This window comes from Temnothorax nylanderi, unplaced genomic scaffold (genome assembly GCF_030848795.1).
Source record: "Temnothorax nylanderi isolate EJ_2023f unplaced genomic scaffold, tnyl_v1.0 TNYL_tig0003_pilon, whole genome shotgun sequence".
NCBI classification, from domain to species: Eukaryota; Metazoa; Arthropoda; class Insecta; order Hymenoptera; family Formicidae; genus Temnothorax; species Temnothorax nylanderi.
Window position 1 is genome coordinate 743,277 of NW_027249065.1, and position 26,513 is coordinate 769,789.

Here is a 26,513-nt window from a genome sequence, read left to right on the forward strand (position 1 = left end):
GCAATCGATGTAAAGCGCAAGGAATAACGAAAAAAAAGACTTTTCGGGAGAGAAGAGATGGGGGGATGGTGCCGGGTGCGTGGGTCTGATCCGGTGGACTATCGAGCTACTGTCCAAACGCTAATCTCTCAATATATTAGCGGATTTATATTTTCAGTATCGGCTGTCCTGCCTACCCCTTCGAGATATTTAGGTAGAAACGCGCGACGAACGTTCGTTCCTCCCACCCCTCTCCCTGTCACAGTTTGCTCTGTCAGATTATCGTTTTTTCTCTTTTTATCGATATTCAGCAATTTTTATACTTTCAGAAATTAACAGACGCTCGAGAATGTTAGCGTCAACGTTGTGTGAAAGAACTCCAAATAATCGTTCGATCATTTTTGACGTTTTAGCGTCACCTATCTATACTGATATATTAACACTTTGTTATACTAATTACGTGCCATAATTTTTCCATGCAATTAACTACATTTGAATCCGGTAATCAGTAACGCGCGTTCCATTGGCGGCACTCAGCGTCGAGCTTTAATAAGCAGCGCCCGTCGCCTCGTTATGCTTTATTAACCATTTACGTTATCAGCCGGCCGACATTATATCACATTTTATCAGCTGCAAATATCGGTAATCGCTACGTTCCGGCTAAATTATCGCCCGCGTGTTCGATCAGCGATTCAATTCGGCGAGTCCCGAATTCGGCGTGATGAGCAACCAAAGCTCGGATATGACGCGACTTTTACGTTCGCGCTCCTCGCGCGCGCGCGCGCGCGCGCGCTCGCGTTAAGTTGCCTCGCATTACGAGACGCATTACGAAAGGGTCGACGGGAATAGGGTGGTGCGTGGCAGTTAACGTGCTCGATGAGTGGAGAACGGGGAACGAGGGCGGACGGAGGGGGGGTTGTAGGTCTCGTGTAGATACGCGGATATATCCTGGCTGTGCCGATGGTGCTCGCTGCACCTGATCCTGGTCGGCGAAATTGATGATATAATCCTCCATAACTCAGGATTACCGAGGAGGCCCGGACGTACAGCCTCGCGTAGAGAAGGCGGGAGAAGGAGGTTCGCGACTTGCACACACCGCTGGTGTTACACGTCGGCCGGCCGGGCCGTACGAGCGGCGCGGCGGAAACGAGATTGACCTGCACTACTTACTGTTACTGCACGAAAGAATTGCTTTCGCGCGCGGACACTACACGTATTAACTACCAAGAGACTGAAGTTAGTTCCCAAAACATGGATATTTATTAGATTATTACATTCATATGCGTGATGCGAAATGGCAAAGTAAAATTGTGAAACTCGCGGGAAAAAATTTTTTTTTTCATGGATTTAACGCTTTTTTTATATCTCCGTGAGACGTATGTAGACTTTTGTTACTAATGGCTATTTCACCGACCTTCCCGAAATTCTCGTTAACGAATGCGAAATTGACGATCCGCCAATTTTTAATGGTTCGTTAAAAGTAGAAGTGATTTAACAATCGTTAGCGCTAACGGACGTCGCTGAATAAAAAAATTGCATTTACAGGTTTCATTCAACCCCGGTGATTCCATCGATCTTTTTCGAGACAGTTAATGTCCGTTAAACCTTCGATTAGCGCAGTTATTCAATAAACAGACTTAATATCTGGAAAAAATTCTAAAATCTCCAAAATTTTGCAAGCTGTTTCTTAATATGAAAAAAGAGAAGAGTTGCAATTACGCGAATTTTAGATGTGAATACGAAATCTTCCTAATGGCTATCTCACGGTACATTGTATTTGCATAGACGATTACATTCATGAGAATATAATACACTCAGTTGGTTTACTATAAATAAACCAACTAAGAATAAAAGATTATACAAAATAATTTAAATCTTTTACTATGTTTCAATATCTAATAAAAATTATTACATTTTTATAAAGACTCGAATTATTTTTTTTTATTTTGGTTATATAATAAGTAAGAATATAATTTAAAAATAATCGAAACAAATAGACTGTTACTACAACTTGGCTTCAGTCTTTATAAATGATCGCCATCGAATATAACCGTGAATACTACGACCAAGTTTTATTTTCTTAAAAAGGGATAAAGGTGTTCTACATTTTCGTAGCTCACGTGGTACGACCACGAATTAAAATTCCATCAATTCCTTGCGTCTCGATTCTCTAGGAAGAAATAATTTTTCATAGCAAAATTAAAGCGAGTTAGAAGATGGATTTTCACGTTAACAGTAACTATCGACCGTCGCAATCTTTCGATCTCGGCACTAAAACTATCGACGATGATTCCAATTTTTAGAAATATCACAACGTTTCGAACTGAACGAAGATTATAGAGGCGATAATCGTTTAAAAGCCGCCGTAAAAAAACGCCGTTCATTTCCGGCGCGACAGCGAGCGTAAAGCACCGCCAGAAAAAAATCCGTTGCTCAAACAAGCGAAACGTCGAAATTTACAGCCTTACATTTCGGATAAAGGGTGGCCGTGGCAGCTTTAAGCAGATTTGCAGGTAGGCGGGCGAAAGAGGAAAAACAACGTCTGGTTTGGTGCTGGAGAGCTGTCGCGTATAACGCGAACGTTAAAAAATTCATAAATACTACTCCTAGGTGCCATTGCGAATTGTCCGCGGCGGAAGAAAAAAAGGTACGAACGAGCGCGCGCTCGTCTTGCAGTCTGGAACGTCGCATAAATCGCATTTTACGAGATATATCCTGAATAGTGTACCAGTGCCTGGAAAAACGCGTTTGAAGATCGTCGCACGTATTTATGGGAGTTATGTTAGAATTATTCAGCGGATCGCTGGAAAACTATACGGGAGATTCTATGTCGGACCTAATAATCGGATAATTATAAATATTGTAATATTGCATAGATAGTATTTAATATTTATGTTAAAATTACATTATGTGTAATATTATACATATTAAATAGCTAATGTTACAGATAATTTGTATTATTAATCTGATAATTTATCGACGTATAACATTTTCAGCTTTCAAGATATATCACGTTATTCTCAACAATTAAAATTGTGTGGCCATCTTAAAAGTCCCGAGATTAAGCTGTAAATTCGTGAGAGCTCTAATTATATAATACTTATATAGCAATAATAAGCTACGCTTGGTTTCCTCTCGCGTGTGTTAATTCGATTCACTTTTGAGAATCCGGCTTTGCTCAATCGCGTGGGATTTTCTTTTTCCCCGCGTTTCTTCCCTCTTTTAAACATATACGGGCTGCTTTGCAAGCTCAATGAGAGTATGCAGAAATTAGAATGGGAAGAACGCTCGTCGCGATCCACGATCCTTGCCGCGAAGGGTACTCACGGCGTTCCCCTCGGGGTAGAACACAGGCGCAAAATGCAAAATTCCCCTCGGTTCTTGCCTGCCGTGCTTGATCTCGGCAGGAAAGCAGTGACAAAGTTGTCCCGATAATGTTTCTCGAGCTTCCTCCCCGCCCTCCCCTTTCACGGAGTGAAGTTCCGGCTCTCTAGTGCCACGCCTGGCACTCTTGCTCGGTATGTTAATTAACGGCATAAGCTTCCCTAGCCACGAGCTTGCGAGGAGGCCCTTTATATAACTAATTAGCACGGGCGGTATTCAGATTATTTACTTCATTTGGCTCGGCTTAACTCCATCCAGCGACAGCGCACACCCCCGCAGCACACCCCCTATAGTCGCACAGCATACCCTCCCTCCCTCCCTCCCTCCCTCCCACTCGCCTCGTTCTACTATCACCATCCCGTTGCGCTCTAGCAGTTTACAATATCCTAAACGATCACCGAACACCGTAGCCGCCGGCGACGCGCTCAAATTTTAATTGTCCTCGTTTGCTCGCGTCGTCAAATTTCCAAATGACGCGACGAGTCACCCGATCGCACCGCTCGCGCACGGTATATATTACGTCTCCCGCATCCTTTTGCGTATCAATATCGCGGGTTGTACACGCGAGAACGTAATTCGTGCGCGCGTAAAAAAGAAAAATATATAATCACTGCCCCGAATTAGAGTCAGAGGGAGGCTAGGATTAACCCAGGTGAACCCTCACCATCATCGATTACTGCGAATAATATAATTACTTAATGGCGGGATATGGATATAGGTGCAAAAAACGAGGGGCGATTTGGTAAAAAATTAATTAGTATTACAAAAGTTAATCTTTTTAGCTTGGGAGCAGCTCTCCCGGGTCGAACGGACTTTCCGGAGCAAATAAAATGTCGTGGCGAATCTGGCGATTTATTGTAGGAGCTGCACGTTAAGGTAGATATTGCGATATATTAATAGTTTGCTCGAGGAGCTCGTCTTCGCGATTATTCTTCTCTTTACGGGGCTTATTCCTGTATCTCATTCTCGCAAAGATTTTGTCTTTGTAATTATTGTTTTCCCAAGGATATGAGCGTTTCTGTTTACTGATGAGGTTTCGAAGATACGAAAACCGTGCAAATATCGGGAGCGACGCCGCGCCGTCGCATTTTCGACGACGCTCGTGGCGAGAGCGCCGACGACGGGGCGGGGGAGGAGAGAGGATCGGGGAAGGGGGAGATCTGGGCTGGGGGTGGCCGTGCCGCGACGTCTCGCGACGGCGATGTCGTGCAAGATTTTTAATTAATCGATCGAGACGCGAGCGTTGTGCGAGCGCCGTCGTTTGCGGCGCGGCTGGTTCATTAGAGGCTCTTAATTAACTTGCGGCGCTCACGCGACTTCGCACAATGGATCGCGCGCACGTGCGTGTATCCATAAGTCCGGGTGTATGTGTGTGTGTGTGTGTGTGTGTGTCTGCCTGAACACACACGTGTTTACGTGCACGCGCGTGGCCGTGCACGCGCGCACACCTACACGCGTCTCAAGCTTGCGCCATTCAATTACATGTTAATAATATACGCAGCGCGGAGTTACATTGGCTCGCTTCCACGCCGGAAACTCGCCGAATCGAATCCACTTTCACGTAAAATCGAGCCCGAGGTAATCTCGAAGCCGGCGAGCGTGCGCAGATCGATCGGTAATTACATATTCGCACGGTGAATGCTTCTTTATCGAGCGACAATGGAATTGATTCGCGACGGCCGCGTGCAATTAATTAGCGGTGACCGGCGCGCACCGGAGTGATTAGCACATACGCGGCTGACATTGCGCGTTCGCGACTATAATTGCGAGCTTGTGATACGCGCCGTGAAGAGCGGAAGTATTCCGATACATGCGCTCACGCGCCGAGCGAACCTTTGTGCCGGAATTACAGCATTTATGACAGCAGCGAGATGAACAAAAAACGCGAAGACGCTCGTGAGAGAGCGTGGAAAGGGGAAAGAGAAATGCAAATATATTTAACGCGCGATTATGGGATTGGCCTTCGTCGTAGAGCGATAAGCGGAGATCGCGATCGCGGACTTTTATTCCTAATAATTCTCCGCTCGCGATAGTATCTCGTTAACGTTTTATTACTCAACCGTCGCGTGATGTAACGAAAGTAACGTCGTTATCGCCGGTAGATCGCGAACTCCAATTCGCGAGCTCCGTAGGAAGCGCTTCCTAGCGCGACACGTCGAGCACCAAAATCGTTGGATGCACGTGCGTAATCACTATAACGTTAACGAGGCGCGAACTTTCGCAGTTAGACGCCTCGACTTCTGTCGCCGTTGAACGATCGAACGACGCGACGACGCGAGTGACAAGCGGCGGCGGGAGGCGCGCCGCTCCTATATGAAAGGCCGGATGAAAACGACCCCGAAACTGGTAGAAACTGGCAACATATGTTCAGACAGGGTCGCCGCGTGAATGCGCCGGCCATATATATCCGAGGACGACACCCACGAGCTGTTCCGGCGAGCTGGTTAACCGCACTCGTTAACCAGTTCGTTCCATAACGCGTTTACTCCATAATCTAAAATGCCGCACGCACCGAATTCGCCGCTCGAGGGTCGCGTGCGCGTCGCATTTCGCCAGCCATCGCGGGTTCTTACGATATTGAATAAACTGAAATAAAATAGGCCAGGAGAATACGACGAAGGGCGATGCTGAATAATTTAACGCGATAAGAAAGAACGAATTTTTTGACATAGAATAAACCGATTTTACTTACTATCGCTTTTAGATACTGGTGTGTATTTCAATAGGGAGGGAGAGAGAGAGAGAGAAAGAGAGAGCAAAAGAGACCTATTATAATTTTAGTTTAAACGTTTCTATAGGCACGTAAAAAAAGGGCGAGAAACGAAGGTCGATATTGTCGAATCGGTTTACTGCCGGCTGAGCCGCTCGAAAGACTGGCTCAACAGCTCATAAAAGGGCGCGAGCGGGAAATATATGTCGACATTGAAAAGTTTGTCGAACAAGCCCGGCGACATGTTGCCAGGATAGCGCTATAACTTAACGCCGCCCTCGATATATGGGAAAGGACCTACCGGCGGGCGTCCCTTCTCCTTATCCTTATCCTATGACACCCGCTCCATCCAGCTCGCTTCCGCTTCCTCTCGCCCTACCATCGTCCCTTTGTACAGCGTGCCTACGAAACTCTACCTACTGGTCGCCCGACACCTTCGGTTATGTGCGAACAGAAACGGGGAAAATATGGCAGCGCGATTTACGGCTCCGCCTAAACGCAGAGCCCTCGAAAGTGCCGATTTTCGCGAACGCACTTGCGACCCTGAGACATTACCTCGTTATCGACCGTTTTTTTTTTCTTAATATCGCTTTTTTCCTTAAACTTGTTGCCTACGCTATGTATACAATTTATACTGTACATATTATATTTTATGAGAAATTTGAAACAATTCCAGTTTATCGAATTTTGATATGCACTTTTAAAATTGCTGACAACCAGCTTGTTTTTTATCCAAAATTCTTGTTTTTTAAATTTTGGTATTAAATATCTTGTCTATTTTTTCATTCTAGCCACTATATTATATTAATTTCTATCAATCAGAGACAGTAAATGTAGTCCTAATATAAATGCAAGGAAATCGTGCTGTTTTATTTCCATTGCTAATTCATACTTCATTCTCTGTAGATATGTAAAAGGGAGACGTTAATATTTTTTACCTTCAGAATTCTGAAAAAGAGGAAAATTTCTGAATCTATATTTTATTCTCTAACCGAACGGATCTACCCATGAAACTTTTAGGTGCAATTTTCGAAAAGTAAAGCAATGGAAATAAAAATAGAAAATGACCTAGTTCTTTCAGGGAGCAAAGTGTCATCGTTCGCAAGAAATGCCAGCAGCCATAAAAATATACATCACGACAGGCAAATGGCGTCTATTGTAACTGCCCCGTCACGCAAATCCGCGTATAACACGCGTCAAACAATTAAAAAATGTTCCGCTTTCGCGGCGCTTTTCAACCCGTTTAGATTATCCGCACTCGCGAGAGCTAGACAAACGAATGCCGCATAGTTCTTTCTGCCGAGGGGGGTGAGCCGCACGTTCAACACTGAAAACGAGTATACCCGGTGTACGTGCAGCCCTGGCGGTGGTTGTAGGCTGGGGTCGGTGCAATTAGGGGTATTAATTAGCGGGTACTTCATACCGCCCCCTTTCCGCTTCGCTCCCCCTCTCTCACCGCTCTTCCGCTTCTCCCGTTCTCATCCTCGAATCAGCCAGCCTCCCTCATCCTCTCTTCGCCCTCTCCGTCCTTCTCATTCCCGCCGACGAGCGTGTCTCTTTCTCCCGTGCCTGCTCTAAAGTGCACCCACCGCGCCACCGGTGGGCCAATACGAACAAGAGGCATACATAGCTAATTACACGGTTTTATGTCATCGGGCGCAGGGTTGGTATAGAAACACCCCGAGAAACTTGTGACGTCAGCGAGAGAAGCGCGGGCGGGAGTACGCGGCGCAAGGGGGTGGCGCCGTCGTTGTGCGCCGCGCGGCGGGATCGAAGATTTAGTTATTATCCTTTTTTACCGCTTTCATCCGCGCGAGTACCACAAGCGCGGGGGTAATTAGTCGTGGAAATATCCCGCGCGGCAGCGAAACTACATGTGTGCACGTCGATATGCCGAGAAATTTCCGACGCATCGCAATGACGATAGCGATTTTTATCTTGGATTTATTAATTTGATAGAAAAATAATAGGAACATACAAAGTGTAAATTTAACAGTAGAGTCTTTTGAATAATATGCAGTTGATTTCCCCGTTGTGAGAATGTCGCGAGATCATCGTTTACTGCAAATTTTCGATTTCCATCGTTATATATCTTTGTAATCGAGGCTCGGAGAAAAGTTTTATAAAGATAGAACCGTGTTGCTGGCAGTAGCTGAGAAACGTGATTTTGTTATCCATACTTCATTGGCGAACAATAGGAGAAACGGTCGGCGACGAGTTCCAAGATATTCTACTCGCTTTATTTACGCGGCGATATCCGTTAGAGAAGACCGCAAAGCCGCTATCATGGAGGTGGTTAACGTCGGCGGCAGGGGGTTAGATATTCATGTATTTAAATTTATTTATTGGCAGGATTTTTGCTCTCGAGGGCGACGGTGGGCGGAAAGCTGGACTGAGCCTTCACCCCTTTCGAGTTTCCTCCCCCCCCCCTGCCGCCTTCCGTCGTCCTCCTCTTGCCATACAGTCGGCTGTTAAACCTTCGATGCTCTACAACCCCTTCTGGGTAATTTTCCCGCTTAAAGAGATCTCGGCCAATTACACGGGCTGTCCGACGGGCGCTGAATTTTAATCGAAATGGAAGAAAGTAGAGACCCTCCTTGCCGGCTCTTTACGCGCCCCCATTCCCTCCCGATCTCGCGGGGGAGGGGGAGGGGGAGGGTGCCTAACGAGTAGTGTGGCGAAACCGCAACGCGTGCATGTGCACAATACACGCGCGCAACTTTGTGGCGGTGCGATTTCGATCGTCGCCGACGTTCAATGTTCCCGGCAATCCCGGCATCCAGGGGTGGGAAACGCGAAAGAAATTCTTCCGCTTCGCAATTAAGTGGTTGAAGATTCGATGCGTCATTCTGTAATCAGCGTAAATCACGGTGAACTGATCTTGAGGATTTCATTCGGCATTATTAGGGAATGACTGCGCACCAAAATTGCATGACATACACTCGCGTGATGCCTCTCTTGAATTACAAACACTAAATTAAGATTTGTTGTTTTTCGCTGTGCCTTCTCTTAGCATAACAGAAGTGATGCAACGCTAATATATAATAAAAAATCATTTTTTAATGTAAAACCAATAGTACTATAAGTAAAAGAGAAACACATGATGTACAATAATAATAATTAAATTTCAGAAATCTTTTACATGTTATTAAAAATTATACACATCATAGTCTAGAAAAAGGAGTGAGTTTCAAGAAATTCTCGGAGACGGATTCCTCTCCATCGTGGCACGGGTGCTGCCATGTCGCGGAGGCGTAATAAACTAGCTAGGCTCCCTCTTACCACCCTCCCGCAACCCCTCTAATCAATTTCCTAAAGTATCCACATACGATCACGATATCATTCCCAAGATTGGAACGTACGTTCCTCGTTTATCTGATAAATCAGTAAATAAAAAATTATTACTTGTGTTATTGATTGTATCAGAAAGATGATACTCCGAATGGCACGCGTCTCCAACATCCCCTTTCGCGTTTCAAAATTAAAACATGGAACAATATTTAATATCCTTTTCTTTCTACCATTTGCACCTCCTCGAATGGAAATGTTAAAAGCACATGTGACTTAGGAACTAACATATTAGTAAAGTTCCCTTCATACGTGCGTATACACATGTACTCGCATGATTCGCGTGATTGCGCCTTTTGTCGACGGCTTTGTGCCGAAGAAAGCTAATAAGTATCGAGAAACACGAGTCGAAGTAACTTTTAAGAACTCCGCCGAGAGACCGGGGGTGGCTCCCTCCGGGCTCGCTGCGGCCCGCAAGGGTGACGAGGGGCAGGAGGGAAAATTGCGCGGCGTGAGGGTTGCCGTACTTTATGAACAGGCTTCACATAAATTGTCGCGGCTCTTTAAGAAATTGGAAAAAGGCGCGAGTGCCTTGCGTGGAACAGCTTGCGCCGAGAGAACGGACTGAGAACTTTTTCAACTACCGTCGGACACTAACTAGAAGGGGATTGGCGAGACGAATGAGCGAGCGGGCATACGCCGCGCGCGGTGCGTGCGTGCGTGCGTGCGTGCGTGCGTGCGTGCGTGCGTGCGTGCGTAGGATTGAACGGAGAGAAATGGATACTCAAAGAAGAAGCAATTGAAGAGCTTATTCCTCCATGCCATCTCTAATCTATATTTTACAAATGGAAATAATATGTTACATACATATAGAAAGCTTTACAAGAATCTCCATTTGTTTAAAATACGGATTTAAAAACAAGGTTTATGAACAATCGACGCTTCAACATTTTGTTTTATATTTATATGGGATGTATGATTATTTGCTGTCTCTTTTTTTTTAAATACAAACAGTTGGAAAACTATAATAACTGTGATTGAATAGTGAATAGAAATCTTTTAATAATAAGAATGTCTTATGTGGTTATCGCATTTTGTAAAAGAAATTGTATACTATTTATAAAATAAGTAGATATACAAATGTATTGGCTTTGAGGCTAAATTTTAGTATCTTTAAAACACACATTCTCTCTCCGAGTTTGGCAATTTTATCTTATTTGGCAACTTTACTTTTAATCTTAGAAAATCGAATGCAGAAAACTTTTGATTAATATTCTCTTTGTATATATACAAGCCGTAGGGCTTTTCGCTGGAGTGACAACGAGATCAGGGCAAGAAGGGCGATTCGAAGGAAGAAGGATGTGTATACCTGTGGGACACATTTCCCGGGTAGGTAATCTTCGTTCGAAGGCGAGATATTACATTTGAATAAATGTCGCCGCCGATAACCGGTGCCGATCGCAAATACGATCGCGAAATACCTGTCGCGCGGCGTGACGCCCCGTGGGAAATATTTGCTAATATCGATCATATCGTCATTAATGGCTTGTCGCGCGGCGGTTCCCCGCGTCACCCAACTCGCAACGCCAACCCTAACTGCTACCTGCCGTCTTTGTTCAGCGTGGCGTCCCGCGAGTTCGCGATAGTATTAATCGAATTATTCCGTAGACGGGCTGTTCCCCTCCCACACTTATCTTTACTCGCGATCGTGACAATGCACCCGCAGACGCAGATTTCGCCTCACGCGAATTTGATTTTGCCAGTAGTTCAACATGATATTGTATGCAGTTGAATATGAAATTTTTCTATAGTTGGAATGTGTTTTATCGTGCTCTCAGAGTCACCAGTTAAGCAAAGCTTCAAGATTTTTACAGAAGAGAAAAGTTCGAAACGTAAAAATTTCACTGAATATAAAAGATAAATTAAATACATGTGTTTAATTGCAAATTAATATATGCATGCATATATTAATGTCTTATAGTATATATATTAGCAATAGAAATATTTTTGTTGATTAATCGTGTAACACACAACAAAATATTTATTGAATACATTTGGTCTATATATAAAAGCTATAGAAATATAAATATAAATAAATAATATTTTCCTACAGATGACATCGTTGCATTTTGCTAATTAATAAGCGGTTCTCGCCTTCTCTGTAAAATAAAATATTGTAAAACAGGAAAATTGGATTTGTTTCACGGAGTGTGACAAAATTGCACAAGGGTTGAAGGGAAAGCGGGAGGGTCCGCGTCAGCCGGGGTGTCCGGTAAGGTGCAACAGCAACCGTCTATAATAATAATGTATATCGTTTGGAACGAGAGGGCAGACGAGGAAAAGGGGAGTAAATCGGAATTTATCCCGAACGCGGGCGCGCGCGGTCGCGACCGTATCTCGTCGGACTCACCCCCTGTGGCCACTCGACGCGTCCGCCGGTGTTTACCGCAATTATTAAATGTAAACTCATATTTCGTAATTGCCAAATATTGGCGGTCCGATCGTTCGGCTGCGGCCCGATGCGCCTCATGCGGGGCTGGTTGCAAGAGGCGTCGTCGGCGAGGGGGCGGGAAACGGCGGAGGACGGGGGGAACCAGAGCCAGGGAGAGAGGGGCACTGTTGCTCGCATCGTTTCATCCCTTCTCGAATAACAATCCTACCCCTCCTCGCCGCGACTCTCGAAATGAATTAAGCCTCGGCGAATCGATAAATGAACGTTGGGTACACGCGACACGCACCGAAAAATCTACATCAGACGTAAACGGATTGTTTGATCCATCCGATATATGACGCTTCTAATAAATCGCCGCGTTATTGCATGTACGGTGTACAGTGGAGAGAATCAGAATATCATGAGGTGATATATTATAACGGTCTCGCGTAGCTAGATGCGTTATCTGCCTCGCATTTCGTTCGAAGAAGCTTAATACGATTCATATATAATATAGAACAACAATATATAAAATAAAAATAGTTACGTTTATCTCTCTATCGAGGATTAAAGAGAATTCTCGAGCTTAATTCGCAAATCATCTACTTAACATTTTGTAAAGAATGCCGAGGATATAAAACGCAACGGAGAACTTGTGACGAGATATCAGGGTCGATTTAAAAAAAGCGATTCTCGGATAACGGGTCGGGGCGGAAAGGGGTGGAAAGCGGGTCCGGCGATACCGTGGAGGGTTGTCAACGGGAGAGCGGCGTCAGCTTGTGTAACTATCGGTAATTAATCAGAATCATCCCCGCATATCGTGTCCGTCGGACGAGAGCGGGCGAAGGCGCTTCGGCGTGGTGGTGGCCGGTGGTGATGGTGGTGGTGGTGCCTACCGCGAGAGGGTAGTTAACCGGTGACGTCACGCCCGTGGCGACATCTGGACCGGCACTAACCGCGCCGAGCCGCGTTGTCCGTCCGAAGCGGCGGACACTGGACACCGTACACCGTCCCGGCACTAACTCCCCGGATCCGGATCAAAATTACCCTGCGCGCCCGCCGCGGTGAGGCCGCACGCCGCGCCGCGCCGGCTGGCACCAATTAATTTCGCATTCGGCACGTTCTGCGCTTCGGCTTTCCCGCCGCGCCGGTCGCGAACCGGTCGCGACATGACGGCCGCTTCGGGATGGACCCCGAGTTTTGAACAGGAGACCCCGTTCCAAGTAATCGGGAATATTGAAAAGCTTGAAATTTGAAAACGAAATCATCTTCTCCCCGTTCGATAAATCGTTGAGCGACAAAGCAATTTAAATTGCGCATTTACTAGAATGCGATTTTAATCGTCGCAGATTCGTTTTAAATTTCCACGGAAAATTAATTATAATCTTTTATTGGGATTGCGATTGAAAGAAAATAAGTTAAGTAATTGCGCAGTCGCTCGCGAAAGTTATAATGTGCTCGGAAATATTAATTTAAACCCGAGCAAGAATGCAACTACGGATTCACCGACGGTCGCTCTTTGAGCGGCGAACAAATTCGGGAACGTCCCTCCATTCTCGTGGCTATCAATTGTGACTAATCCTTCGGCAAAGCCGCCGAGAAACTCTTGTCCAGTGTGCTCTCTGTAGCGATTGCGAGCGCTCGCGACGTAATCTGACATTTATCCACGGTAGTGTCAATCGCGTCAACGTCATTTGTAACTCAACGTTCATAGAAATCCGCGCGCGTCCGATGATCGTTGCAGATCGATATTCTCCGGAAGGCCGGCTTTTCGGTAGGACAATTAAAACTCGTGCGACTCGGTAGCTTGGTCATGTATATTAGATACCCAATTCCGGCGGTAATCCAGCTATAAATATCTCTGAATTATATTTTCTACCGGGTCCGAGGGCATCGCGCCACGGACGATTTGTCCTAAAAGGGTGTAGGACGGACGGAGGACGGCGCCGTGCGGTGTCTGTTTACCCGTCAATCGTGCGATTAAATTGGATCGCCGGTATTATCTTTTAATCCCGACGCGCCGGTAGAATGGCGCGGCTTTCGAAAAATCGGTATAAAATTTCGCATTGCGCACTGCCCGGCCGCCGGGTTATAGTCTCGCAACCGGAGACTGAAACAATTTGAAAACGCGGCACGTCAGTACTTTATTTCACGCTGTAAACTCGATTTCCCGTTTTATACTAGTCATCAATCATCTTCCTTGAACACATAGAGTGCGCGTTACATGTCGTTTTTGTTACAAATTTTTCAGTCGCACTTCAAAATTAATCTTTGTCTAATGGAAACTTCAATTAATTAACAGCTCTTGAATAGAATCATCGAAAATGTGGGACTCCTCTCAAACTCAACTTTAAAAGAGAACGTAAATGACGAAATCACATTTCTCAATTAATTTTTAAAATCACCTTTTCTTTAATACAATTTCAATTAGATTGATAAAAATATTTAACAATGATAATTGGAAAAAGAGGTGCGATAAATGATTTACTTCGACTACTTTCGTTGAAAACAAAATTATCCTAAATTTATTGTTATATCCTAAATAATAATGTATGTAAATTTATATAAATTTAAACTTACGTATGTAATAATTAAAGTTTTTCCTCGAGTTCTTCCAACATCTGTGTTTCCTGAAAAAATATATAAACTGAGAATGTGTTGAGAGTAAAAGGCAGAGAAGCATAAAAAATCATTTGTCAAAAATAATGCTCAAAAATCAAATCGAAATATAATTCTTTCGGAAGGAGTGCTTTGTCTTGCGTTCTTACAAGGTGTCGCGCGATATCGAACCGCGTATTTCTTGTCGCGGCTTTCAGTAGTTTATCTTCCATCGTTATCGCGTAACGAGGGGCACTTCCCTCCTATCTTTCCTCTCTTTCTCTCCCTCTCGTTCGCGAGGGCGGTCGGTAACGGCTAATCCAATCCTATTTACATCGCGGAACTGTCGCGGCAGCATTGACGCGCGCGGAAATAAATCCCGACACGACTACTAACACGAACGCTCGCGCGCGTCCACCACGCGCTGCGCCGCGCCGAGGGCGCGTGTAAATCCCGGGCTTTCTCTCGGAACAAATCGAATGTCGGTCGATGTAAATGAATTCCGCTCTAATTGCAATTATGCGACACGAATGCGCATAAACGTTCGCGTTATGCGATAAATGACACGTCACTCAGAGGCCGGCGCGGAGAGCGGCGCCCGCGCTCGCCCGCTCTCTCACGTCATTGCGAATTTATGAAATGGCGATCGTTATATCCGTATCGGGCCCTCTCGAAACCGTTCGCGTTATAATTGCAATTAATCAATAATTGACGTCATATAATTGGGCGGCCGCCGAGACGACGGACCGTTAAACATTCACGTACGGGCGTCTAGTGGATGGCATACCGAAATGAGCCTTCCTAGACCCTCAATTTTGCACAAGACGCCGCGCCGCTCGATCGTTAACGAATGTGACATTCTAAATTTAGACAAAAGATTATTACAACTACTTACATAATAATAAATATATTTTTTGTGTTTTTATCGCTGTCTATCTTGATGCACGTGCATTTGAGTCTCATTATTGTATTCGTATTCAGATTCGAGAACAAATCAATAGTTTTGTTGTGATAAAGAGATATAAAATTTATCATCATGAGCTAATTAGCAACGTAATGGATTCAAATTATTAGTATATTACTTCGCTGATTGATATTGATTATGTAATATTTTTAATTTCTTTAAAAAATATATCCATTTCACGTCGTAATCATGAGATACAATTTCAAGCATATTTATACAATATTTAAAGATTATCTTTAAATATTTGACGAACGCAAGTGTATATAATAAATTCCTGTATTGTCGCGTATAATTATTGCGTTGAGTAGTGTCGTTGTGTTATAAAAAATTAATTAATTGGTCAATAAACTCTATATCAATAGGTTTCTAGCACGGGTCATCAAACTGAAATTCGTGATGAGAACATCTTTGAATCGATGGAACGTCGACCTCGAAAATCCGAGCCATAATCGATCATACATCGCGTTAGGCAGTTTCAACGCAAATACCACCTTGCCGAGAGTGAATGGATAAAATTGGCGAGCACGCCGATCGGTAGATATACCATGTAAATACGCGATGGGGATCACCCTTGTCCCCCGAATTAAATTCCTGGCCGACTCGCCAAGCTGTTTAGCCAGTCCGATTTATTTATCGGCCAGCTATAATTAGACTTTCGCTTTATCGCGGATTCGCAGCCTCGCGTCAGATATCCATGAACCGTTCGCATTTGTTAACGACCGAACGAACATCGCACAAGTATCCGAACCTGTTCGAATGCTCCGGCGTGAATTTCGTTTTGATAAATCGGCCGTTTGCACTTTCTCTCTCCCTCCGTTCTTTTGAAGTCCTCTCGCCTTCTTTCTCTATATATGTAATGTATACATATATGTGTGTGTATACATATATACGTATAATATATATATATATGTTTTTTGGTGGTACACGCTTTGAGATCGTCCACCTGTTGCTAAAAAAAAAGAAAACTATTTTGTACCACCATTGCAATCAATATTTGCACTTTTTCTTAGGCTAATATAGGCTAATATCATTTTCCAACAGTACATGAAACAATATTTCGTAGAGAGCATATGGATATATGTGTGTATACGCATATATGTATACAATACGTATGTATGAAAAAATAGAACCTTTAGTAGGTAAACGTTTCGAGTAAATATCGTTTTCACCTATTTCATAAACCACATTTTATATTGAAAATTTCCATTGAAAATTTTCATTCTTTGCCTTTCTTACTTTTCTAATTAAGAAACTAACTAGCTAAACTAACTATTTCAAGATTTACACAATTAAAGTTTTACAAATAATATATTGGCTAATTTTCCTAATACAGTAAACTGCCTAATACACTAAATATTTTAAACATAAAAAATATTATAACTATAACGTAATAAATTACACAACTTTCACTTTTCAATGTGTATTTTACATATCGGTCTTTCTAGAAAACTTTTCACTTGAAAAACGCTTGGGCTCTCACAGCTATGCCGCGATGTCTGATTTGACACTGCCGTTACTACTTGACGTTTTAATCCCCGCGTTCGCCGCATGATTTCCTCCGCGGTAACGAACACTCGAGTGCCGCCATTCCATCGCCTCGAAAGAGCACGCCCGTTCGTGCGGAAGAAGCCAGTTCGCAAGTTCGAGACTCGGACGGGAGAACAGTTCTCGCGCTCGTTACGAGATTAAGGAAAAAGCTCCGAGCCACGAGGGGGTGGCGAGGTGGCGGACCGGGGCACCCGGGGCCCACCCATGGAGACGTGCCCCCTTTCAGGGTGTCCTATCACCGACCCGAGCTTATTCCGCCCCTCAAGCTCGGGCCACACCCGCAATCATGCGCAGTTTCCACCCATCGGCCAATGAAAGCGCCCGCCGAGCTTGCAAGCTCGCCGCTCCGGCTCCGGCTTTCGTGGCCGAGCCACTCCGACCAAACACCACGTGGCACGCGTCCGAGTTGCACGTGCATTCGCGGAGCTGCGAGAGCCCGGTGCGCGCGCGAGAACGGGCGCTTGCGAGAGAGCTTGCGAGGGGTCGGAGCGACGGTGTTCTCGCCGGGAAGAGCGGAGAGCGTGTCTCTCCTCATCGCGGGGGAATCCCCGTTTCCTTTTCACGCGAGCTCCTTGAACAGCTTCTTTCTGTACCGCGGTCTCTCGACTACTCCATTACTCCCTTGCTCTTTCGCCCTCCCTCACGGTTTCTTATCTTTCTCTCTCTCTTTCTCTCTTCTTCTCCTCGGATCCCTCTTTATACTTTTCGACGCGTTTTATATAAATGATCAATTGACTCACTGTCATATTGTCATATTGTACCATTGTGACGTGAGATTTAACTGTGCTTCGAGAAACCCGCTGAGATCGACGTCTTTCATCTTCACTGAGAGTCAAGAGCTATTGGCAAGACCAGATTTCAACGAGTGACGGACGAGGTAATTGTAAAATTATTTTACTTAATATTATTTCACATCAAAGCATTACGCTTTCATACAATAGAAAATTGAATAAAAACATTTTTGTGTCTTTTAATCTGCATTTCATTGTGCGTAATCAAAGATATGCGTATTAAACATAATTTCTCATAGCTGTCAATGATAATTAACATTCACATATTAAGAATAAAATATTTTTAAAAGCAAACGCACATGTACATGAATAACAGAACAAATACATTAGCTTGAAATTTTTATATTTTTTGTACAATAGTAGAAATATCATACGTGACAAAAATAATTAAAAATAAGATACAATAAATGTTTAATTAACTTTTGGAAACTTCTAGTACATTACATCCTAGTATTCCTCTAAATGTCTATAAAACTTTAATAGTAATATCATAATAAATATGCGAAAATTTTAAAAGATATTGATTTTTTATGTTATATTATAATTTACTGATTATTGATTATTTTGCTAAATAAAGAAAAAGTTATGAGAAATTAAACAGAATGTTTTAAAAAATCTACTTAGTTCGCACAATGAGTAATAATATAAATAGCATTATATGTGAAATGTATTTGTAAGTTATATAAAAATGATTATATAAAAATGTAACATGCAAATGAGATTTTAGAATATAATACGGTACATGTAAGAAAGTTTGACGTATAATAGGCGTCGATGTTGGCTTGAAGCCGATATTCAACAGTTGGTCCTTCTTTTATCTTTGAAACTTAACCCTCGATGCTACCGCCCTTCAAACAGGCACCCTCTGTTCGTACATCCTGAGAGAAGCATTTCTTGAGGGTGTAACGAAAGTATTTAAAAAAGTTTCGGGGAATTTTCTGCGTAAAACAAGGCGAAAATATATTCTGAATAATGAAACGAAATAACGAATAGATAATATCTGAATTTTCCCTTCCATACCTGAAAAGAGAGAGTGATCTTAAATTCTTTTTATATTATAAAGAGAATTATAGTTTATAATATCTAACAATTTACATGTTTACGATATTAAGTTTAATTGGTAAAAAGTAGTTATTTATTCGGTAGAGAAAAAGAGATTTTATTTTATAATTTAATGTTCTTGCTTTCTTAGAGTCAACAATGTTTAAGAATTGTAACGAGCCAATTTATTTTTGTATAATTTTTTCAATTTAATGTTGCGCTGTGCAAAAAGGAAATATTTTGGAAATTATTATAAGATTAGCAAAAATTGTATAAAATTAGAAACGCGTTTTTTCTAGTGAAGATATCGAAGAAAATCATTTCTTGCAAGTTCACAATCTTCAATTAATTACAATAGTATTTAATTGAAGATTGTGAACTTGCAAAATTCACTTGTAATTAAACGGAAAGTATGATTTTAGACCCCTCAAGTTTTAGAGAAATCTTCTATTTTTTATCGTTTATAACTCAAACTACTGATTTTTGCCAATGTTTGTCAAAGAAAAGATAATCGTTGGTTGACCGAGGAAGGAAGTGGATAAAATTTCAGTTTATAAATTTAAGATATGTACACGGCACTCTACACACTAAGAGGGACTTTGTACGTTTTGTATGTTTCCTAACGAAATTACCAAATAATCGTTTTATTAATGACGAAATTTTGAAATTCATTATCTTGCTTCATGGTATACGAACACGATATCCCGCATGGTAAACGAGCCAATTCCCAAAAACACCAATCCACCAGTTCGACGATGTTCTTTCTTCGTTCGGCCGGCAGCGAAGGAATTCGTGGACTCGGTGCAATAGGTGCGGCCATAGGTGTAACATATTTATGTTGTGAACCGGCCGAGTGCGAGCAATAAATAGCGGAGGCGTGGGAAGGGTAAAAGAGAGAGAGACGAAACGCGTGTAGAGGGGTAGTTCGTCGAGGCGCGGGGGGGGGGGGGGGCAGAGCGATTACGTTTCCCAAACCCCTCGCTCTCTCGCGCGACCGAGTCACCGGCACCACCATCCACCACCGTTTTGCTCCCTACAACCCCCGCGCGAATCCCCAGCCCCGCCCGCCCCCCCCGCGTCTCCACGCGCGCCTCGTCCCACCGGACCCTTTACGGCGCCCGAACAACCCTATTCGTTTGTTTCCAACCCGTATGTGCGCGTACACGGAGGTATGCAATTTCGGTGTCGGGAATGCGCGTTACCGGACGAACGACCGATCCGCATATTGCGTATCAGTGTTAGCGCTCTTACAGAAAAAAGAAAAGATCGTTGCCCCTTCGGAAAATCGGCAAAATGTAAAGTAAACCTCAGGATTATTGGACGAGAGAATGCCTTGTAAAAACGCGGTTCTTAAAAATCATAGTCGACATAAACGACGACTACATCGTGCTGCAAGCGTTTGATATATCATAAACATCCTACTGGGATTACATAAAAGTTTAATAGATAAAAGTTAAATTATATGATAGATACTCTTGCAGCTCGAGTCGATTTTCACAGTTTCGTGATGTTATTTCAAAGATTTTTCAAGGATATGCGATAAACACGGACTAAAAGCACTCCAGATACGACAGTGTTTTAAAAGCTGAGATATGCGACATTCGATACGAATGTGCCGATACGGTATTTCGTATTAGCGCCCCTATTACTCTTCCGCTATTACGGTTACCAAGCGACGTAACGTTGTTCTCCGGTAACGAAGCACACGAGTGCATACGGGCACGCCGACACGCGGACATATCGGAACGCAGACTCGTGGATCCGAATCCGGGCGGCATGCTCGCGCAGTTATGCTGAAAATCTTGACTGGAGGACCCTTTCGCATACCGATCGCCCGGGCCAATCCGATCGAGGATATGCATCTGTATATAGGCACGCCGATCGGAGACGCGCCTAGTCGGCCAGTCGGGTAACCAAATGATGCATATCTCTCCTCGATCCGTCGTGTCCCGAATGTCTCGACATGTTGCACGCTCCCGCTTCGCAGGAACGAGGGGAGGATGAGGGTGAGAGCCATAGGATCCGTCTCTCCGTCTACGTGGGTGGGCGAAACTAGCCCGAAAGCCGGGTGGAGGATCAGCTCGGGGAGGGCCAGCGTATGGTTGCGATGAGGTCGAGAGCTTGCGGCCGGATGCCAGTCTGACCATGTCTCTACCGGCGCGTTACTTGCGAGCTCGTCAGCCTCTCGCTCCTAGACGCATCCTCGCCAGAATCCGAGCAATGCGGCTCAAGAGTCCGCGCCCGCGCCCGCGCCGGCGCTGCAGCTGCACTCTAGGATGCAGCTCTCGGCTGCTCGGCAGCTATACCGGGCGCGATCCTCGACGGGGATTGGCCGGTCGAATATCACCGAGACGGGGCATTGGGGTGGTCTTCAGTGGCTGCCGGTATGCGTGTAATAGGAGGATCTTCGCCGTGGTATCGAAGGAAAATTACGATTCCTTATAGACAGAAACGATAATGCAGAAGAGTCATTTATATCTCGATTTTTTATTTTTCTTTTTTGTTCAGGAGTTCTCTTCCTCTCTCTTAGCAATATTCAATGTGTGATCGAATGAGAATACATACTGTATGTTAAATTGTATTTAAAATAAATATGAAACTAGAGAGAAATGTAGATTTATATAGGTTGATTTGATAAATTTCGCATTTAGCGGTTTAAATTCTGGTCAACGATGCTTTAAAATTCAATGTTATACATCAAATTCGTTGTTATAATTGTGAAATTTGCATTGCCCACTGTGCATTACATTAATAATTGGGTCGACTCCGTTTAAGCTTTTAATCAAGCACTGACAAAATGCGCGCGCGTTGCGTCGATCGCCGCCCGTATTCCCTCTCGCTCGATGTGACGGAGGCGCGTCGAATGCGGCTTTTGCAAATAAATTTTTCGGGGCACGCCGTCGTTCCGCGTTGATACGTTTGCATCGCGGTGATTTCGCAGGGCACCGAGCTATATAACGCGCGAGGGGCCGCGGGTAACGAAATTCCCCCGATGCGTGCATCTCACGCATTCCGCAGCGAGATTGCGCAAAAATCGAGCGAAACAAACGCAACTAATTTAACTGCTTTCGAACAATTAATCCGAAGCATTTAATTTAATTGCGCCGCAGCCCGTCGAGTCCGGCCAGCGGCAGTCGAAACAACGACCGGCGCAAAACCCGGGACGGAATTTTCGGCTCGACGCGATGGCTCGAATTCTTTGGCGCGTGTAAAACAAAATAAAAACATTTGACAGTCGAAAGTTGACCCGGAGAAAGAGCGCGCTTGTTGCAACATCGACATTTCATATGATCTGTTTAGTAAAAAATGTCTCATCGAACATTTTAATAGGCATATATTATACATACTTACTTTCTTTCTCCTTATCTCTCCGTTTTATATATATAAATAGATCTCAATTTAATTTTTTCTGTTTTAGATTTTTTATACTTTCTAATACTGTTAAGTATTACACGCTCTGATAATCATCAGATTAAGATTCCATAAAAGTGGAAAATTAACTATAAAAAAGATTTGCTACGTTAATTTTTTTATTTAAATAAACATGAATGGACGTAAATGTTAGTAAAAGCTCGAGCTCTCGTGTGAGGATTAAAAAAAGAAGAACGATTGATAAAGAAGATAGACGTGGAGAAAAAGACAAGGACGACGAGACGATACGGGGGAAAGTGGAGGGCGCACTAGTGGATGGGTATAATTAATAGCAAACCCGTATAAATCAGAGACAGGTTGGATGCACGCCGGTACACGGCGTTACCGATGCAGGATTATGCCCAGAGGGGCGGTTACCCCACGACTCGCTAATTTTTCACACAGCCGCCATAATGGTCCGGGCTAATTACTGATTTTTATCTCCGCGAGTTGCTTCCGCGCGCGTGTGAGTGCACGTACGCGTCGGTGTGACCGAGAGGTGTAAAAAAAAGAGAGAGAGCTCGCGGTGATAAAATGCGGCAGGGGAAAAAGCGATTCTCGAGGCTGAGCAGACCAAACAGTCGATTTCACATTACAGCCGTACGATACGTCTAACCATACGCGTTGCCGCAGATAATCTTGTTTTAAGGGTACCTATCTAAAGAACAATGTCACCTCAATAAAATCGACGCTCGCCGCCTTCGTTTACACAATTCGGTGACATCTCACAGCGAATTCTTCGTCGCGCTACAGGCCGCTCCAAGTTTCATGCGCCAGGCCAGAGATATTCCTTCGCCTCAGTAGATATAGCTAACCAGCCCCAGACGCCTATGTACTTAACGTAACCCATGTAAGCTCACGCTAGAACAAATTTACCACCAAGCTGCTCCCTCGTCCCCGTCCTCCTCGCCCCGTCCCGTGCCTTCGCCGAGCGCTTCGAGTCCCTTCTCGCCCCTCGTAATTCGCCCTCGAAACACCGATGCTATGAAGTTGTGTTGAACTTTTCGCGAGCATAGTTTGCAGAACACCCTCGGGTGACTGCGAGCGCTTACCTTCGTTCGTGACATATATCTACAGAGAGGGCGTCTGACAGTGGAAAGCGGGAGGGAGAGCAGGAGAAACGAAAGGTGAGTCGGGCGAATTTTAGGTGGAAGAGGAGCGTCGGTAGCTTTTCGTCGTCGCTTAAAAACTCACGGGAATTTTTATCGAGGGCCGCTAGATCGGCATTAGCAGCTACCTGTTGCCCGCACCTCCGTGAGACTTTGATCGGCGAATCGTATCGATTCAATGACAGCACAATGACTCGATTGGCAGAATGACATCTTTGACAAGTTCATTCAATTATAAGTCAAGTACGATCCGTTAATATAAAAGCTCAAGATCTCATTGTGTGTAAAAGTGTCAAAAGTTTCCATGTATAGAGATTGAGAAGTTTTCTCGCGATAAGTATCAAAGAGTCGCATCAGGATGTACGAACTCGGCCTGTGTTCCTTTGTCTCAAGCTTCTTGCTTTTCTTTTTTTTCTCAAGTCTGTAGATCCTAACTAGCACATACGCGCGTTGGCAGCTAAAATGGTACACGCGTTAGGAATTCTCGGCACGGCAGTCGGAGCCAACAGGCTCTGCAGAAACTTACGGGCCAACTTTGAGGGGGGTATAACGGCATTACAACGTTATTAGATTTACCGCAAGCACCTACCCGGAGGCACTCCTGCACATTACCCACATACCCCTACCGAAGTATAAGTAACCCTAAGCGTCCCATAGAGCTCACCTCGTGGCTCCTCCGCCGTCGAGCATTAAATTATGCGCATGAGCCCTGTAGCTGCGAATTACTTCGTTTGTTTTTCATATTTTTTAATCCCGACTATTCATAGAATTCTTTAAACGAGAACAAGACGCAATTAATTTTTGACGTATATTGAACGTAAAAAGAATAATTTCAAGTAAATATACTATATGTCTATTACACTTATCAGATACTAATTTTTCATAATAATAATATATATGTACTTCATATGTTTTAGTACCTTTTAATTTTAATTACATACGGTACATATATAATACTGCACTTAAAATTATTTTATATATTATCGATTTTTAAACGTTTATTTGATTCAATTTCTCAACGAGCGTGATCCCATACAAATGCATGTCACTGTAATTTCGTGTAATGATCGCTCATCATGAGAGAGAAAACGACAGAATAATTTAAACGCGAGAAATAATCGTGAGAACGGAGATGCGTGTGGCGAGCATAGATAGCGTGGGTGCGAGAAATGCGAGAGAAATTTCGGCCCGGCTAGCTATTGAGTAGCTACCCTTAAGATAAGGGTGGATTCACCCCGTCTCTCATACGTTTCCGCTATCTGACGCTAAACGGCACCGCCGCTCGGTGGCCTTCTACGCGGCAAAAGGGATGGCCCCGACAGTGCTCGGTTCTACATAATACGTTGGCACATTACTGTCGAAGCGCCGTTAGATAAGCAGAATTTAGAACGGAGCGAGACAGGATTTTTGTACGAGCGGCATTTGTGAAGAATCGCTGGATCGCCAGATTTGTGCGCGCACCGTTTCTCTGCGCGCCTCTTTAGCCAAGCAAATTCGCATTCCCGGTTTTGCCGAGGAAAACTTACGTGAGACGTTTGTTCGTGGGAATGAATTGTCAGATATTCGAAAGGACGAATAACATTATCACGTAAGAAAAAGGAAAAAAAGAAGCGCGATTAGCACCAGCATCTGTACATAAAAATTAACAATTTTTCGCGAGTACTATGAACAGCACCGTGATTATTAAGTAAAATTTAGTAAAACATAATGAAGATATCTTCAATCTAGTATGAAGGTATAGTTTGTCTCGGATGGTTCGATTCTTATCGCTGAACTCCCGAGGTTCGATGAAATAGCATCGCCAGCGACGAAACTGATTTCGAAAGCCGGGGAAGACGAGGCCAACGCAACAAAGGCCTTTACACGTCTCACCCCCAACTCATTTAAGGCTAACTGTCCACAACGGGGGTGCAAACTACCCTTATCTGCGGACGTTTATGCCCACGCCTTATCTAGTAGCCCCCGACTGCCTCTCGCGCTCGCTAACAACTAGGTATTCTCTCTCTTCCAAGCCAATCTCCTTTCTCGAACGACCTCAAGTTCTCTTCCTCTCTTTTCACAGACCTGCTTTCTATTTTCTCTATTCTTGCTTAATTTGTAAATTTATCAACAATATTCAGATTTTAACATATTCATTGGTAAGATGTTTTTTTTAATTCTTTTGTTAATTCTAGTAGAGATAGGACACATTACAGTGTTCAAAATAGTTAGATTATCTTTTAAGCGGTTTAGTAAAACCAAAAAGACACCAATGATTGAAAATAAATATATTCGTTAAGGAATAACTTGGAATATTAAGAAAATTTTTTAATACTAATTGTATATCTAAGCAGTGTAAAATAATATTTTTTCCATTCGTAAAATAAGTAAAGCCGATATTTGACAAATAAGTCTGTTATCCCATTTATTATGTTTAATGTATAATTATATTTATATAATATTGATGACCGTGACAAGAAACTTGTTAAATATCAAATTAGCGCAATTTAACTCGCTTATTGAAAGATTTCGGTCTGCGATACACAGAGGGAAAACAGAAGACAATTGACAAGGTCTCGATGTTTCTTATCTCACGTCATTCCTATACTCCTGTCTCGTTCCGTTTCGCGAGCCGAGACGGTTCCTGAACGACGGGAGGGTTCCACTGCGGTCGCAGGATGTTGGGTTGCGGTGAAAACAAAGACGTTACTCGCCCCTATCTGGGGGTTGTAAAGTAACCGTCGAACGACGACGAAACAGGGGTGTAATAAATGAGATAAGCTACGGATAGATTCCTGCGGGAGCGGAAGGCATAATCGATGCGTTTCTTCGTAACGCGATCAACGTCGTGCCTTATCTAATCGCATCGGAGAAAAATTGCTCGCGGCGAACGAACCCGAAGCGGCGACGCGATAAATCCTATACGAATACGAGGGAGACGGCGAGTTAGCACGAGGACAATTAAAAGGATAGAGAGACTCATTCCGTGGTAAATTGACGAAATTGCTGAAGGAAACGCCATATGTCCCGCGATTGACGTAGAACTAGAACGCGGTATATAGTACGGATGAAATAGCATATCCGGAGTCTACGTAAGTGTTATTGAGTCCAGAAGTGGTGACTGATATCGGTGGGCAGAGAGTGCGCTTGTTTGCGGATTGCGCGTACTAGTGGTTGTAATCGCGCGAGGCGCGTAACGTTACAGCGGTCATATTATCGACCGCGCGCGTCGCGTCGGTTTTTTTTTTCCGGTATATCCATCTGGGTGTCTCCGGGTGAA

The 26,513-nt window shown here is 43.9% G+C and overlaps 2 protein-coding genes across 4 annotated transcripts in view; one reads left to right on the forward strand and one right to left on the reverse strand.

The window, feature by feature from the left end:
- LOC139770897 (uncharacterized) overlaps positions 1–26,513 on the reverse strand; it is a 198,322-nt gene that overhangs the window by 84,869 nt on the left and 86,940 nt on the right. For all 3 annotated transcript variants that reach the window (XR_011717844.1, XR_011717845.1, XM_071703166.1), the window contains one exon: positions 14,373–14,422. Coding sequence is in view for 1 of the 3 variants with exons in the window: in XM_071703166.1 (XP_071559267.1) it covers positions 14,373–14,422 (50 nt within the window). In the remaining 2 variants the exon portion in view is untranslated. The remainder of the gene's footprint in view (positions 1–14,372; positions 14,423–26,513) is intronic.
- Positions 17,254–26,513, forward strand: part of LOC139770870 (LIM domain only protein 3) — a 77,140-nt gene continuing 67,880 nt past the window's right edge. Inside the window, exon 1 of the mRNA XM_071703130.1 lies at positions 17,254–17,779. The gene's annotated coding sequence lies outside the window, so the exon portion shown is untranslated. The remainder of the gene's footprint in view (positions 17,780–26,513) is intronic.